The 18,517-nt window shown below is 37.0% G+C and overlaps 1 protein-coding gene across 6 annotated transcripts in view; it reads right to left on the bottom strand.

Annotated features, from left to right (window-relative positions):
• The window catches only part of GPSM2 (G protein signaling modulator 2), a 30,783-nt gene that overhangs the window by 5,937 nt on the left and 6,329 nt on the right, over positions 1-18,517 (bottom strand). For 2 of the 6 annotated variants that reach the window (XM_052800674.1, XM_052800669.1), the window contains exons 2-11: positions 12,744-13,057; positions 6,212-6,433; positions 4,998-5,133; positions 4,370-4,512; positions 3,697-3,820; positions 3,326-3,441; positions 2,123-2,278; positions 1,210-1,318; positions 668-797; positions 74-144 (exon numbers count right to left, since the gene is read on the bottom strand). In XM_052800674.1, the coding sequence (XP_052656634.1) occupies positions 74-144; positions 668-797; positions 1,210-1,318; positions 2,123-2,278; positions 3,326-3,441; positions 3,697-3,820; positions 4,370-4,512; positions 4,998-5,133; positions 6,212-6,433; positions 12,744-12,805 (1,269 nt within the window). In that variant the 5' untranslated portion in view covers positions 12,806-13,057. Of the gene's footprint in view, positions 1-73; positions 145-667; positions 798-1,209; positions 1,319-2,122; positions 2,279-3,325; positions 3,442-3,696; positions 3,821-4,369; positions 4,513-4,997; positions 5,134-6,211; positions 6,434-8,093; positions 9,246-10,902; positions 11,021-12,743; positions 13,058-13,300; positions 13,383-18,517 lie in introns of those variants that run through there. The other 4 variants (XM_052800672.1, XM_052800670.1, XM_052800671.1 and 1 more) reach the window with 4 other exon arrangements.

The raw sequence follows: 18,517 nt of genomic DNA on the forward strand, positions 1-18,517 counted from the left end.
CTATCGATGTCAAACCCTTAGAAACATCTCATTGCAACCTCACCAGCAGAACAGAAAGAATGAAAGTGCCAACCTTTTCTGGTGTTAATTTCATAAGTTCCATGTTCTCCATACTGTGGCGGCGTCCTACTTTTGGTCTGGTACCTTCAAGAAAGAATCAGGTTCATCTTTTTATCATTAAGATTTATGGTGTCACCTTCAAAGCTGTGGCTGTACTCATCTAAGATCCCAGGTACAGCAATTCTGAGTTCCAAAACAGTGCAGGTAAATAGTATCAGCAGAGAATAAAAACCACTAGTAAAAGCAGCCTTCAAACCCACACCAATCTAGGCTATGTAAGTTGCTTTCATGGGACACAGAGAAGGACTTTGGATCTTTGAACAGAGGAACATCAAATGAACTGGGCTCTACTGTAACCCCCAGTGTTGCTAAGATGGTAGGAAGAAAAAAAGGAGACATAATTTGGCAGCAAATAGATAAATGTCCCGCGTTAAAAAAGTGTGGGGGCGGGGGGACAATTAGAAACATCATGTGAAGAAACTAAGCAGTAAGCTGTGATTCACAATGTAAACCCTCCAGAAGAACCATCTGTAGTCAGAAAACAATGCAAACAACAGATTCTTTCTGAAGTTCCCTGTTAGAAAGTATTGCAGAAATAGGCGCATACCATTCAGACTGTGATCTACCACATGGCTTTCTGACATCATGGAGGTGTTTGTGCTGTAGCTTAATCCGAGAACCATTTGAAGATCTGAGAGATTAAGTCTAGCAGTGAGTTCCCCACTTCTATCTCCTACCTGCAACAGAATAAAATAAGCAGTTCTAGTATTGTAACAAAGAATACACATGTTAATATAATGTAAACCTTGTCCCCTAGATTTCTGGGAGAAAAAGGCTGGTAAAGTTTTTCTGGCTGGAAACAGAGAATCATCTTTTTAGTGAAGTACGTAACAACTAAACAGTACATAACAAAGCCTAAAGTAACCTCTGCTAGGCTCCTAACTTAGATTCCATGCTGACATTATCAGAGGCGGCACAAGAACTAAGGAACTAGTTGCAGCAAGACATGGCTGAAATAATTTGAAGTCAGCTATCTCAGAAATCATTCAAAATCCATTCCATTATTCAATGTATGGACACACCTCCATAAAATCACTGTGTAAGAACAAAAACCAACCAGGCAACATATACAGAGTATGAAAATCATACCTCTCTTGAAATCTCCAAGTGCCTTTCTGCAAAATGCATAGCTTGGTCATGATTTCCCAGAGCAGTGTATGCATTCCCTAAGCTCCAGCATGCTCTTCCTTCACCAATTCTGCAAAAAATACACATTTTCAATTATACCTTTACTCGCTGAACACTAGGGGTCAGGTTTTCATAATACTGCCACAGTAAGATTGCTGTGCCGAGAAAAGTGAAGGCTATCATCAGAAACCATTCCAACACCAACACGTCAAGTATTGCATTTAAAGGAGAGTCATCTGGGTATAACCATAAGCACAAGCAAATTAATCAAAATTTTAATTTTTAAGCTCAGAGCAAACATAAGTCACTCAGTTTTGCAAGCATGGAACATTTTATAACCTACTTTGCTTTTCATCAGATTGCATGCCTTATTTTTCATATATTCTGCTTACTCAGTTAGAAGTGCATTTAAAAGCTGTAAAAAATTGTAGTTGTACCCAATGTTCTAAAAAAGGCCTTAGAAATCATGATTATAAAATAAGCATTACTAGCTATTGCATTACTCCCCTTTCCCCATCCCTTCCCATCTTAATCTGTGGAAAAGTAGGAGACATATTCTTGTGAAGGTATGCAAAATTATTATAATGAGGTCATGAAAAAGAGAGATCTGCTTTTCTTTTCCTTAATTTACAAAGAAGATGCTGACAGAAGAAGATGTAGAGACAGTAATTCACCAGTTCCTCTTTCATCTCGGACTCATTAGCTACAATACTTTCACAAGTAATTTTTTTCCCCTGTATGAAAACCAGAGCCCAGCATTGTAGGGAATTCACATTAATTCAGCTGTCATATACAGAACAATGACAGCAAAGTTAGAGGCAACAGGATTTGGTTTAAGTGTCATACATACATTAAACAATCTCTTAGGGCTTACTTATCATTTAATTCCTGAGCAATCACAAGGTGTTTCAAATGATAATCAATTGCTTTTTCGTAGTCTTGAAGCAAAGTATATGTGTTCCCAAGGCTGTAGCAGGCCTGTGCTTCCACAGCTCTGTCTTTAAGCTGTCGAGCCAGCTGTAACGTCCTCCTGAAAGAAGGGGTTAGTCACCCCAAAAATCACTGTAAGGAAAAGTTTTTAAAAGTATACTTGCACAACTAAAAATCAGTTATATAAATTAAACAAATGAGGACACCGGGCTGGCAAATTAGCTGCTAATAAGTTACTATCTTGTAAACTCTTACAAGATTTTAAGTGTCTGTCTTCCACTGCCCTCCACTGCAAACTGTTTCAATTTACTTTATTAGAGAGCAGACTGGTCCCTCAAACAGCATCTTCTAATTTTAATTTATTGCTTCATCAATAATTTATAGCAGTTTTCCTGACAGTATGCCCTTGAAACAGTTTAGTACCAGCATTCCAATAAATACTGTATATTCTCCATCAACATGAGCAAGACAGACCTATAACCACCAAGCCAGCCTGCCCCTGCTGGGTAAGAAGAATTTGAGTGCTACAAGGAATCTGCTCGGTACGGAGGCTTTTTTTCCCTTTTCAAAAAGAACGGGTAAGCTCTGAAATCCACATAAGATGCTAATAACACCCACACTGTATCTTTGCCGAGCTTGTATTTTCCCAAGTTACAGCAGCAACTGCTTAGTGGTGCAGAGATCAAGAAGAAAGTGTTGATTGAAAATACAGGCTAAATACGTAAAATCATGTTGATGTGCACTACTTATCTCAGCTAGGGAGCGTACCCGAGACAGCTACCCATCTCAGGTCTATTAAAGTTATTCAGATCATTCCAGAACTTGCTAAGAGCTAAGACAGTAATGCTTGGTTCTAGAATAAAGGGGACTAAATGCCTATCAACAGAAAGACATCTACAGCGCTGCAAAGAATCTATTTAAAGTAACAAAAAAGTTTAAAAAATAAAGATTAATGCTGCCCCTCCCTTAAAAGAACCAGAATAGTTAAACAACTAGGGAAAAATGTTATTTTTGCTAAACAAATGCAGCTCTTTTCTAAGTATATGTTGGACAGAGAACTATTCTACAGTGACCTAAAGTACCAAGCACAACAGAAGTAAACTGTACAAGAAGAGGTATAAATTATATTTCTAAACAGTCAACTAACTTGTAGTAATCAGAAGCGGTTTCAAATTCACCCAGGAATATGTAGGCATTTCCAAGGTTGCTGTATGCTCTTCTTTCCGCTGATCTATCACCAAATTCTTTTGCAATTAGGAGACGCTTAAAAATGTGAAATAATTGCGTTATTTACTCAATTTTGTACTTCGTAACATACATTTGCATACAGAAATGCATACTCGTAGTTTTTCCACTCTGTGTCTGTATCTGTTCTTTAAGTCAACAACGTTTGAAAAGAACAGCCAAACTTGAAGCTGCACCATTAAGATTTAAAACTTGCATTAAAAAGCTTGCAACAGGATCCAACACAGTAGATGTACTTAAGAACAGAATTTCCTTACTAGCACATTGTTGTACCTGTTCATGGGCTAAAACTGCACTCCTGAAGTTGCCCAGAAGATAGTGTGTGTTTCCCAGATTTCCAAAGGCACGTCCCTGTGCTGCTCTATCATCCAGCTCTGTTACTATTGTCAGGTTTTCCCTGTTTTGGGGGAAGCGAGAAGGGGAAGAATAGTGACTTTTAAGAGTTCTTTTTCTCACAGTCATTTAAGTAATAATTTAAAAAATACATCTTTCCATTTATATGAAGGAAAAGGTAGAGGTATGCTACTTTGGCCTATTTTAATGTCCTTTATGCAGCCCTAAATCTTCCACTGAGTAGGAAACACTTCCTGTGAGATACTGAACTTAACTGCATTCTTACTCAAACTGGTGTGCTCGCTTCTAGTTCCAGAGCTACATTATATACAAGTCTACTGAGGTCCTATTGTTGTCTGGGTCTGGTTTGAAGAGTACTACTGGATTGTAATGTAAGGGAAGGACTTACCAGGTAATAAGAGGTGCACTAAAAATGAGGACATAACAAAAAAATAGTGCACTCTCCAGTTTAAAAGGGAAAAAATTCACAGGTACCACTGTTCTGAATAGAAGAGTGCCACAGGTTAGTTCATGACACCACAAATCTCCCAGTATTCTAACAAACTAGATAACCATATCCTCTCAATCCCCAACATTTAAAGCCACTACTTACTCATAATAATTTGCAGCTTTTTGTAAAGCATTTTTCACATCATCTGGAAGTTCCCCTGGATCATGAGTCCCAGCACTAGCTACATTTTTCCCTTTCGAGTGATACACGTTTCCCAGATTATACAGTGCTCTTGCTTCTCCAACCTAAACGAAAAGTAAAATAAGGCATTAAAATTGTATGCTTCAAAGTCTTGTGTCACAACAACTATTAGTACAATCCACAGATGGGAAAAAAAGTTTGTTAACTAGTTGTCAACACATGCTCTGCCCATTCTGAACATGTTCTTATCACGTACCTTACTCCCACCCAGTCACATCCCTCAATCAAATTGTTTTGCATACTACTTCCTTTTAAGGTGCAAGATACATAATAATTCTTGAGGCCAATTATCACTGAAAATTAAATTTTAAAAAAAACAAAACACAAAACATGGTAATATTTATTAATCTGAATCTGTAGTCTTCCAGGTGCAAACAACTATCTTACAACTAACAGATTCTTACTGTCTAGAAGAAATAATTGAATATTCAGTATTTACTTCCCTCTGAAAGGTGGTACACTCATTACCTATACAACAGGGTTCAGTAATGTGTATTAGTTTACTTCCAGATTCCTAAGCAATTCTTACCTTATCGTTAAGCTCTCTGGAAATATCCAGATGTCTTTGACAACAAACAATAGCTTCTTCAAAATTCCCAAGTACCTTTAAGGTGTTGCCCAGATTCCCACTAGCTTTAGCTTCTCCCAGTAGATCTCCGATTGTCCTAAAATTGCAGAAATAAAGTACCCAGTAAATAGTGTATAATTTGAAACCAAGCGGATGATCAATGTATGGTAGACAGAAGAATTTATGAAAAGATAGTACAGCCATGTAAATATGTATGTATTCAGTTCATTGCATACCTAAAATGCACTCACATAAACATTGTTCAATCTGTGGTTACAGATGTTTAATTTTGTTGGTGCTGTTTGTGCAGTTGCTAGTATTCATGGTATTGATCACCTACTTAACAGTTTAAAAAAAAAAAAAGCACTTCTTTTAGGAAGAGAATAAAGAGAAAATTCTTAATGATTATGTAGAAAGCCAGTCCCAGCATTAGAAAGAGAGGTTTAACTGTTCTGTTTCTGCAGTTTACTTGACTATCATAGTCTTGTATGATTTACAAGACATAGTGGTCTTACAGAAAGCTCAGAGGTAATACTATATTTCTAGATTCTAAATGAGACTAAGGCAAAAGACTGCCGCCGAACCACTCAGACTGTGATACTTGGGGAATAACACAACAAAACAGAGTTGCCACAAGGTTACAGCACTTGAGCAGGTTAAGGCAAGGGGAAGAATAGATTTGTGCCGAAACTGAGGTTACGTACATTAGGTGCCTTTGTCTTTTATTGGATCTATACCAAATCATTAAAAGTCAGATGCATAAATAGGGTTTTTAGATTTCACAATATTATATTACAAGTTTTACACAGAGAAACATGAATGAGTTCTGTCTAGTAACCAAGACAGCCAGCTTAACATCCTGATGAACCAGGAAGGCTGAGTTTTAGAAACAGGAAAGGATAAAGAAAGGGTGGATTTGAAGAAGCCGCTTAATTATGCACAAACCTGGTGAGGCCTCAGTCAGTACCAGGATTATGGTGCTAGACCAAGTATTAGCTCCCAGGTTAAAGGGCAGTCAAGTTACCTGCCAGACCCCCTGGCCCTCTGCCACCACCACATTCACTCGTTATCCGGTATTAATAGCAGGGTTTGGTAGGAAAATGAACAGTCAACTGCTCATCTCTACAAGAACAGGATGAAATGGAGAACATGGTTAAAGAAAGACACAAGATTACCTTGCAAGAGTTAAATCGTGGTGGTGGTATTCCAAGGCCTTTGCGTATTCATGCAAGTAGAAATAGGCATTGCCTAACTGGCTGTAAATAGCACTGAGTGTTTTTAAATCTTCAGTTCCAACCTGAACAGCTGCTTCAAAGAAAGATACACCAGCTCGGCAATCTCCTGCTTTACACAGGCGCTCACCTTCCAAAGCCAGCTCTAGGCAGGAAGCCTCCATCCTGCACAATTTAAGTAAAAAGAAAAATGGTCACTCTAAATGTAGTACTTTGTCCAATAACCTGAGTTCTGAAGAGGTTATTTTACTCAGAGGGTCTCCATTAGTGTAGGACAGGTAGGCAATCAGCACCACAGGACAAACAATGAACTTGGTACTATAATATCACAGAAACCAACGCTGAAATGGAAATTGCAACTTCAACAGTGATGAGCAAACATAACTTTAGAACAAATAGCTTCAACTTTTTTTTTTCCTTCTTTCTTTTTAAGTCTCAGGGAGGAAATCCAAACACTGCTCTGTCCATATATAGCACCTGTACGATTCAAAAATGCAGAGTTTTCACCATCTAGATAATTTCAGAAAAGTGACCTAAAAAACCAAGCTATTCTTGGAAAATACTGATTTTGACAAACATAAGCACTTTTATTTTTAGATTGATACCATAGTTACCTGAAAAATGTCTTATGGAAAAAAAAAATATTAAAATTGAAATATTCCTGTATATCAAAGACCATGACTATTTTTCCCAAAGTTGTTTCCTATGTAATTCAAAACTCCTTGCCACTTCACCATTTCCTATAGTGACACTGCTATGAAAATTCTCAGAGTGTAAAGAAAAAAGATCTAGGTTGAAATAACAACAAAATGTATGTCAATTCGAGTTACTTAACTGCCATTGTTCCAGACATCACTGGAATATTTTTGATCATCATGAGCAAATAATTGTGTAACTATACAGGTACAAAATACTGCAAGCAGTAAAGAAGATACTCATGAATGAATTTATAGAAGAATTTGCAGATTACATTTTTAACGATGAACAAAGAAGGTGTTAGAGAACTGCAGCTGCCAAAAAACATTCATATGTATTTTTGCTACTGTGAATTCATGTGTACAAAAGGTAACATTTCAGTAAGTGTTAACAATTACATACAAACTTTTCCTACTTTCCAGTTCTGAGATGCAAGGGAGGTGGGGGAGAGGAGGATGAGAAGGAAGACTTCAGGGTCTTGATCTTCAAGCAGTATAGTTCTCTAGCTTTTTCAAGATACATGCATTTTAAAAAGCTAGCAAAAACACCATCATTCTACTTTTAAAAGATTTTTCAGAAAGAAAACTCAGTAAGAGACATTCTGTGTTTAAAAACTGTGTGTTAATATTGTCAAAAAGTAGACATCAACTTCATAGATTTGTATACTGGTTTGAATTTTTCTTCAAGATGGATTACACAGAAAGTATAAGGGCTTGCACTCCAAAACAGAACACTATGCAATTAAAGATATCCTTGTTACGTCATCATTCACCCAGTTGTAAGAATAAACCATTTAGAATTCTATTCCTAAAAGCATTTCCCTTCATATGCACAGATCAGTAATAGCAACAATCAAATGTTTGCTGTTCCAAAACTGTTCCAAAAGTTACTCTAATGGCAACGCCAGAAGACAGCTGTTTTGGCAAGACACAGTGATGAAGTATTTAACACACCTGCAATGTTTACATTTCTTTATTTTTCTAAAATAGGAAAAAAATAGGTTATACAACATTCTACTCAAATCTGAGCAAGAAGGAAATATTTTTGAAAAAATCCACTGACTTTCAAGAGAACTAGAAGAATTTGGATCATAAGTAAAATAAGCTACCAACACAAAATAGTACCATACCTGCTGGTCTTCGACATTCCACAACTTAAGCACAACGAGATGACAGACATATTTAACTTTTGCAATTAAAAATACTGTATGCTTGGTAGTTGGTAAAGATGCAGACAGCAAACAATAACTCAGGCATGAAGTTCCCAGGCCCAACTTCTCACATTGGCTATCCATAACACATGCAGTATTTTTAGGTTTGGAAACTCTTCTCAGAGAAGTTAAAGCATTCCTATTTGCTAGAACACACAACCTGGTTTTTGTTACATTGTGCATGTGTTGAATGTAAGACAGAAAAAGGCAGAAATGATTAAGTACAGTTAAGTACAGGCAGAAATGATTACACCATCAGCAACTGAAGGTTTAAGACTTAAAACACTTCATTGGGTAATCTTAATCCTATCCAAAGAGGTTCTCTCCGGGCACCTCATGTTAACTGACATGTCCAATTAAAGTGACGGCTAGAAAATATGGTGCTCCTTAGTGTGAAAATTTAGACCACGACACAATCACATTCATTTCTTTAGATTTTTAGCCTGAACAGCTAAAAAGGGTAGAGCTTTCAGCAAAATGGGTATGTGACATAATAGTCAAAATGCTGTACTAGACTCCAGTTCTGTAAGTGAATTTATCCCATTAAAAAAAAAAAGTTTTGATTTGCAACTGTGATGCGTCAGCCACCTAATCAATGAAGAAAGGCACAGCTTAAAAAGGTACAAAGACAGTATCAGAGAATGCTATGGACCAGTAATTTTCCTGATATACTGCATTCAATTAATTTCACACTACACCAAAGACTGCCAAATGCCAAGGCAGCATTACCATTTCATCAAGAAACTTGAAATATAATCTTTTGCCTTTGCAACTCAGACTTAACATAACTTATAAAAATGAAAGATTTGGGTTTTTTCATACAGAACATAACTAACTATGAAGCTAAGGCTTATACCCAGGCTGATGAAAATCAGATATTAGAGTGTTTCAATTCAACCAGAATTACAGGAAGTGAGTGGGAATGGGAATTAGTAATTGTTTGAGTAAAAAAGAAACCAGAATTGAATACTACTCTTGAGAGCAACTCTAGAAAAGTTGTGTCAACAGGTTGCTAGAATTTGTACAGCAAATTAAAGCTGTAATTCCATTGGGATCCTTTTTTAGTGAACTTCCACAATTTCAAAGTCTAAATAAGTTATAAAAAAAGAACACAGAAAATGAAATATTTATTTCCACAGTTGCTGTACCCAATATTAATATTTTATTCACGTTATATAAGAGCTATGAAATCATTCAGTTATTTTAAAAGTTTGCTAGGCTTATCCATCAAGTACCAAAACTGGACTCAGAAGAGGTGTGGGTTTGGTTTGGTTTTTTTTCCTCCATTACTTAAAGGACTGTTATGAAAATTAACACAGCTTTTTAAAAAAAAAAAAATTTACATAGGTGTTCTCCAGTCAAAAAGCTATCACCTCTTGGGAATGTTCTCAGAGGCTGTTTTAACTGTCACTACTAATGGTTAAATAGGATGTCAGCAGACTAGACAGGGCTAGGTTATCAATGTTTCAGGAAGTCATTAAATAGTTACAAGGAGAATATGAAATTACTTGCTCTGTTCCCAGAGCCGAACTGAATTACTTATTTAGTCAACACCCAATGCCTAAACAAAAGACACATTGAATCTGCAGAGATGAGAAGAGAACAAGGCCCATTCATCTATGTACTTATAATGAAATTCTGTTCCTGCTAAACAGGATAATGTTCCAGATATTACTGTGGAAATACTCATACAGGGCTTCATTTTGTTATTCTGTTTGTAGTTGCCCGGACCTGTTCTCTGAAAGGTTGGCATCTCCTGAATAATTTCTCATTTGTAAAACTACCTCATCCTTATCTGTCCCTCTAAGCTTTTCATCTGGCCTGGCTCCCTTTTCTTTTTTTTTTTTTCCCCCGCCTTGTTCTTCTTTGACCTTCTTCACATTCTGTTTTGAACGTTGATACTTGTAAGAATATAAACCCTATGCATATACCTCCACCCTAGCCTCCTTGGTTTTTTCGCCCTTTTTGGAGTCTCCCTTCCTTCAGCTGTTCTCATCTTATAATAAAAAAAACTGGTGAGAAATAAGGCAATAGAAGAAGGCAAGAAGACTCATCGATTACTACAATCTCTAAACACAATTAATTTAGCTTTACTCCATTCAACTCCCACCAGGGGGACTTTTTGCTATTGAGGGGGAATGGAGCTGCCATATAATTTGCCATGAAACATGTCGATCCACAATACCATACCTAGACACAAACCAAAAAAAACCCTATTATATCTCTAATTCAGATGCATAAAATTACTAATGCCACAGCTTCCTATAATAAAGATCACATACTATTGCTGACTCCTGCCCTTATTCTTGGTTTCTATACATACTGCAGAAGCACACCACACTGACCACTCCAAACAACTACACCTCCACTGCAACACTGTGTTTAGTCAAACTAAGTTTGATCGCAAACTTAGAAACAAAACACCACACACATACACAGGAAGAAACCACACACCTGAATTTGGGGTTCTTTAGTTCCAGTCAAGATAAAAGCAGTTACAAGGTTTTGGTATTTAGCAGGCCAAGACAAGTGAGTTCTGCAAATATTTACTCTATAGATCACTTATTAGTCCCATTTATCAACTTCAGCATTTTATTTTCAGTCACTAAACAACATAAGAATAAAAAATAGTTTCCTTCCACCAGTGTAAGTATTTTTATAGCTGCTAAAGTGATACTGGCCAAGTACAGTGGGGAGAAAGAAACAGCTTGCACAGTAAGAAACAGACCTTTCCTTAGGAGTAAAGCCTTTCCTTAGGAGTGGGCCACCAGCTTCTTTTTAAAGTCAGTTCTATTGGAGTACCAGAAGAAAGGAAAAAGCAGAGCCAAATGAGCCTCAGACAATACCTGTAGATAAGAAATTTTTAAAACTGATAAATAACACCACCACTCCCAGTAATTTATGATCTATTCTTTCCTGCCTCAGATCTTAAACTACAACCAAATAAAATCTTTCCATATTATAGCTATTAAATTATCATAAAATTTCAGTTCAATAGACTGAATTAATTTGCAGTTTCTCTAAGTTTTAGAAAAGTTTAATATTTAAAAAAAAAAAAAGTATTATGCCTTGATGGTTTTTTAAATGTTCATCAGATTACAGTTCTTACAGAAAGGTTTAATAAGGCCATTAATATTTTTATTGTTAATCAGTATCATTCAAGCCTGTACTGAAATACAGCACAAAGTAGCAAGACATTTTACCCTGACTGTGCTTGCCAATTTTTTTGAAGTTATTTTTGGCTTGTCAATTTAAACCAGACAATTGGCTGTGCCACTTTCTTCATCCATTTACTTCTAATAATAGTACCTTGAACAGCTCCTGCTTTTATTAGAGTGAGCAAGGATCTTCTATAGTTGTCTGGGGAGGACCAAGAGCATCAGTAACAGCAGGGTAAACATGTTAGAGGAATGCTGGGAGTTAGATACATTCAGAAAACAGCACAGAAGAAATATGCTCACACACTTAGAGATTCCTGCTGTCAAAGCCACCATATAAAGATTTTAGCAAAATAAAGAGAGCAGAGAGTAAATTACAGTTTATTTGCTAATTTTCTCCTTACTGTCCATGAAAAACTTCCTCCTGCTGACTGCACTGCTAAACAGAACTAACACTGTACTTCCATGAAAGGGAAGACCAATCTAACAGCAATCTAACACTGTCAGAACATTTTCAGAATTAATTTTAAGCCATAGCATGTGCTGTCTTACAAATAGGGGTAGTGCTTTATTCCTGTTAGCTAGCATGGAAAAAGCCTCCAAAGCAAGGATGACTAGGGGAGAGGGTGGGGGGAGCACACAAGAAGAATCACCCTTTTGATCTGTTTTTAAAACAATCATTCCAGTGTCCCTTCCTATTGAGTGAGCTGCAAGATTCACCCTTCCAAACACCAGCCATCCAAACACACGCACTACATAATGCTTCTGTTGTTCCAGTTCTTCAGAGCGCGTCCGCAACGCTAACATGTTGTCCCATGTCTGTAAAGGGGATTCCAGAAGAAAAATTATAAAAGCTCTCTGAAGTGAAATCACATATCCTCTTGACCTGCAATAACAGTACTTTTTTCGTCCAAGGTATCAAAGCAGTTTATCTATCAATCAAATCTCTTTATTTTAAGCAAGGAAAACACTGCTCTAGGTGACAGCACACGTATACATTCATCATTCATAGAAGCAACAGTGGACAAGTACAGAGAACTTTAGCAGACAAAACTCAACAATTTCCATATGCAGCCCAAAAGTTAAAAGAAGAGAGAGAGCAGGTATTACCATGCAGGGATCATACCTCGTATCATTCTATCAGAAATACAAAGAAATACAGACAAACATGTACTATTCTGCAACGGCACACAGTTCCAATACTATACAATCATGTAATTATACTAATACAATCTACTATATAGCAAAAGTGAATTTTCATAGTTCAAAAATTGAGAAAAGAAAAAAGTGATTTTAGCTTTCAGTTTCAATAACACTAATAACAGAGATACCAAACTATTTGTTGCAACTTGTTTAGTTTTCTATTATTAAGAGCACGTATTCATCCATACTAAAATGAATACAGTCTTACCTGTATCGTACATGAAAGGAACGATCTTCACGCATGCTTATCAAAACATTACTTTCCTCCATTGAGTTGCATTATCAGTAGAGAAAATAATACTGTTCTGTAGTAGGGTAAGTACTTTACTACGGAGAGTTGTTGTCAGAACACCATTCCAGTTAGTATATTAATAAGTTGGAGTAAAGATATCCTAAGCTCCTGTTGAAAAACTCTTCTTTATTACTAAGGTAAGGAGGTCACTGTCAGACACATCTTAAACCTTCAGAAACGTGTTCAAGTTCTTTCATCTGTCGCCCTTTAAGCTCCATTCAGCTGCGTTTCTGCAAAGGGAACACAAAATGCTTGGCTTGAAGTCTCATAGTCAGTTAATAACTCATAACCATTTGCAGCTGATGTAAAAGCATAACACTACTCCTACCAAGCAGGAAGCGTCAATGAAGCACTTAAAAGCCAGAGCCAAAGCCTACTACATACATATGGCAATTCCTGTAGGCAAGCAAGAAAGCAAAGAAGGTTTAACAAAAACCAACACTCTCTTCTGTTGGAAGCTTTGAGTAATTTACCCTTGTTAGTATTCTTTGGCCTCATGAAGTTCCAAACAAAAAGCTTAAAGGATGAAAGCTACAGAATAAAAGGCATAATATGAAACAAGATCACAAACTGCTTTACACATAAACAGTACTGCTGAAACCCTGATAGTTAGCTGAAGTCCCACAGTAGCCAGAACTGGCTGGCACAATCCCATCTGGAAGTCATCCGTTGTGGAGATCATCCCACCCGGAACATTGTAAGCACAGAAGCCAGCAGAGGTTTAAAGTCCATTCTCCTTTCCCCTCCCTGCTTCCAAAAGAAAAGGGGGGAGGTATGGAGTTTGGGGTTTTGTTTTGGGTTTGTTTTTTTTTTTATTTTACACTGGCTTCACATTCCACAATACTGCAGCACTGTCATATGAGCTCCAAACCCTGCTTCAAAGGGAGTGCAGCAGCCAGCACTTCAACATGAGACGTGTTTAGGCTGGCACGGAAAAGATTAGCAGAAAAGAAACTCTGTATTCAAAAGTTTACGCACTTTTAAGCATATTTTTAGTAGAGGAGTTGCCATATTTATTGCTCAGTACTAATATTACCTTCCTTTGCAAGTAAACATACAGTTGTGTAATTCACAGATGCATATTTCACCAAGAGACTGCAGAGATGTCAAAAGACAAGAACAGAGCTCAGATTTAAAGCTGTCACCAGAAGAAAACGCAACCCTCTATTTTTAATTGTCGATGTAGGCCATGCCTTTTCCTCTCATTAGTTTTATCAAGTACCAGCTGTGAAGATCCATGCTTCCCATCATACTCTACCTTGACAGCACCCCTCAAACAGACCATCCACATTCTTCCAGTTAAACAACTATTTTGCCCTTCCATGCTCATCATTAGAATTATTTGGCATCAACAAGTGGGTGTGGGTGTATTTTTGCAATTACAAAGTGTGACACATACAGTTCACAATACCATTGCAACCCACATACTGGGAAGACTGTGTTACAGGTATTTACTCTCTGGAAGTTTGTCCGAACCTCAAATCAGATAACTCATACAAGCAGATAGGTGTAAGCTACCCAGTCTACAGCAATCATCCATGAGCCTTCCTGCTGCTCAGCAAATGCAAGGGCACTGAAAGTTCTCTTCCATGGATGGATACACTCATGCAAATTGCTACATGTCACAAACTATAAAATGTGTGCTTTGGCAACTGCCATGGATCATGAAATAATGACTGTGGTAATTTGTTTGTGTATTTATATTGTAATTAACTGAATAATTTGGTTTAAGAAGCTTTTTCAAAAATAAAAAGCCACATTTAATTTTAAAAAGTTACATTTTAAAGTACATCAGAATGATTACATTTATTTAAATATCAGTTATTTTCAGAAGCATGCATCACATCAGCTGTTTATAACTTCATTTTACCTGGGCTACGCTTCTGTCCTCATACTCAACCTCATCCTCTGATTGATGCCACCATCTCCCACCAGCTGGAACCACTATTCCTGCTTTCTTCCCTCCTTACTGGCCACCTGGCACATTCCTGCTCTTGGGAGGGTGATACAGACACCACCCCAGTTGGCCAACACATCATGATCAGAGAGCCAACAAAAATTACTGGGTCTGGTCTTCATACCTCACTTCCTTCACCCATAACTCATTAGGATGTCAAGTTATGCCTTCAGCCGTGCCAACATGTAATCAGTAAGCAAACTTAAAGCGTATTAATTAGAGTGGTGAATTCAAAATTCAGAATGTGGAAATCAATTAACTCTTCCACAGACAGTATCTCTCAGGCATAAACTGGCCTTGGGAGGATTACGCTATAGCAAACTAAGCCTTGCTCTTTCACTTGATGCACCTTAACTATTCAAAATATCTCTGTGTAACCAACCCTTTCCTGAGCTGGTGATCAACATGAAACAGACTGAGAGGACACAAGTACTTCAGCAGAAAAGTCTAATGAATTAACAGAAATCAGAAGTTCTACTCTTATCGGCATATCTAACAGTGAAATGGGCTTTCTCCTAAACTTACACTTTTAATTAAAACTTCATGTAGCACAAAAAAAGCACTTAGTGCTTACTAGGAAAAAAATCTGTATTAATGCAAAGCAGCTGCTTTAAATTTATTCACTTTACACCTCTAAACAATGCAAAATCCATATCCATGTTAAAGAGCTGCCTTTCAGGAAAGCATAAATAGAAAATTGAAGTTGCATACACAGCCTTAAAATGCACAATTTTACTATTCCAGCTATCAAATCAGGAAGTCCCAGCTTTTTTCTAATTTCAAAGTAGCAGAAAAAATGATACAGAAAAAGATTGGGCCTCCTTCAGAAGTGGAAGATTAAACTGGTGTTACTAATTAAACAGTAGTATGATACCAAAACCAACACTCCCCAAAATCAATAAAGCAAGGCAGAGGTTAGGCAATCAAATGCAGCAGCCAGTTTATACCCCACAATAGACAAAACATGCACTTTATCAGCTCTGTATTAGGAGAAAATGGTGAGCCATAGTTAGGGCTATCCACCCTGTCTATAAACAGCTAAAGGATCTTCAATTAAACCATCAGTAAAAAGCTAACTTTGTCTCAATTCAATGCTTTATCTAAAAAATGCACTTACTGCTGTCAAAAAGTCACTTTTCATTCTTTTCTATTAAATCCCAGATTTATATAGAAGCTATATAGATACAGAAGCCTGGGGTTTGCATGTCATGAGGTTTTAAGACTTAATTCCTTACTAAATTCTTTTAAACTACTTTTAACTTGATTCTCCGAAGCTGCATAAAATCTATTAAGTTAATTTCTATAAATTTTACAATGAAACAAACAAAAAATCATGGTAAAATACTAACGTTACATACTGAAAGGAATCCCACACAATGCTTTAAGAAGTTAAACCCCATCACACTTGCACTTACTCAGTATTTTTCATAAAATTATTATCAGTGTTCTCAGAAAGGGAACCAAGGCCTAATGGCCAATATCCAAAGAAAGTACATCTCAACCTTCCATTAACATCACTGAACTGCATCAGTGATATATATGCTAAGACTTGAATGAGGCTGACTGACTCGCAAGAAAAATTACGGAAGAAACCAAGATTCCCCCATCTTCAATCCTCATCTGTATATTTCAAGTCCCTGACATCAATAAAACAATAGCTGTCATTTTTTTTTCTCAAAAGCCTGTTATGCAAGCTAATTGTCCTAGTTATTACAACTTCCAGACAAGTCTGTCATGTTTTAAGGCATTTTCCATTTCAGAAAAGATGTGATTACATACCATTTTATCACAATGGTAGACAATCACTTTAATCAGTTTGCAGTTCTTAGTTACACTGAACGTCTACAATAGATCCTTTCATTTTAACTTTTGATAGAATACCATATTTCCACACAAGTGAAAAAGAATCAGCAAGCAACAGAAAGACAATACTGCTATTTATTAGCAGTATATAGAATCAATAATCACAATATAGTTGGAGAGGGAGATTTTTTTTTTCCCCTGCATCTCCTTAGAACGATACATTTCTGGAGCTTCACTGGCTCCTTCCCTCAACCCATACCTTCCTTTTTGGAGTTTGTCAAATGATCAAAGGTATTGCTTTGCTTATCTACAGTTACATGGCTGACATATGCTGACTGGGGGTCACTTGGGGGCTGAAACAGAGTATATAACAGTTCAATTCTTTCTGCCTTTCCCTAAAGGAGACCATCAAGTAATGCTTTCTCTAGCCATCTGCTATTTTTCACAAAGCTATAGGAAACGAGCATCTGCCAAGTGACTGAGAGATTCAAAAGCTACTGAAATACAGATAAAGGTAGACCAATTGCATAAATTGTATTTCGTTCAAAAAACTAGCTATGGAGATTTGTTGTTTCAAGATTAAGGCAAATTGCCCAATGGTGAACTAAGTTTGAATTTCCTTTCAGGAAAAGGCTATAGCATGGGTGGGAAAAAAAAATGAAAAGAAGCTTGAACTGGATTATCTAAAAACAGAACAGAGCTTTGTATACCCTATGGGGAAAGAGGCAGACTACACAACAAAAATATACTGACAATTCTTATTACTGAAACATAGAGATTAGCTTGGGTCCAGACTTTCAAAATATAAAACAGCATATAAACACAAATAGTACAACAAGGAATACTCGGAACTAGACAAACCATACTTTCAGTCTTCAATGCTGTCCAAGGATATTTTTAAAATTCACCTGAATTAACAATAAGCTTCAAATAAGCCACCACACCCCTTAAAATTCTATATCAAGTTTAATATTGTATTTACATAGTAAACAGCATCATCACTAGCATTTCTGTAGTAATACACATTCCCCTGTGAATGAACCTTAAAATAACTGTGTGCCATGTTGGGAAAAAGCTATTTTTTCCAAACCACGAGCCCAGTACAAGTCACTAGTCATGAGCGTGGATCATGCAGACACAAGAAGCACTGTACTAAGACCAGTGCGGTTACTCTTGGAAGCTTAATTTTAAACTCCTCTCTGCACCACTTTTGACAGAATTTCAACAGCTGAGTAGCTGACAGCACACAGAAACAACCTTCGCTGATGAAGTGAATTTGAGGTTTTATTCAGGGTCAGTGATGACATGGAACAATACCTGCTCTGAAATACTGCCTTTTTCTCCTTGTGGATTATATATGGAGCAGATAGCCCTGGAATAAACCATGGGGCTTCTTTTAAAGGACTGGCTTAGCAGCAAACAATACAAGCAGCATACAAGCTTTCCAGCATACAATCCAAGTGCAGGTCACATCAAACATTAACAGGTTGCATCTAAAGGACAGAACAGGAAAGCTGAGGTTCACAAATAACTACCTTAGACACTCCTCCTACGTGTGAGTCTGATAAAGAAGATTCTGCAGAGCTTGTAATCACTATGGAGCATGGGAAAGACCCAGCCTAACACATCCTATGCTATCCGACTCACCAGACAAGCTGCAAATAAATTAAAACCACTATCTAATGTTCTTGATTCAGATGCTTCCTCCTCCACCTCAATTATATTTACCATGATGACTTAAAAATATGGGTCTGTACGAAATTAAGGCACATTACTGAATATTGCAGACAATCCTAAAATGGGTGGAAGGGGTGGGTATCAGCTTGGGCTTTGGGCCACATGTGATGTTCTTTCACCAAAATACAAATCCTACCAACCCACTGCTCCAGAAGCCTAGAATTTTACTTATAGGATACTAATGAAAAAGGAA

The sequence above is a fragment of the Harpia harpyja genome, chromosome 11, assembly GCF_026419915.1.
Source record: "Harpia harpyja isolate bHarHar1 chromosome 11, bHarHar1 primary haplotype, whole genome shotgun sequence".
In the NCBI taxonomy this organism is placed as follows: Eukaryota; Metazoa; Chordata; class Aves; order Accipitriformes; family Accipitridae; genus Harpia; species Harpia harpyja.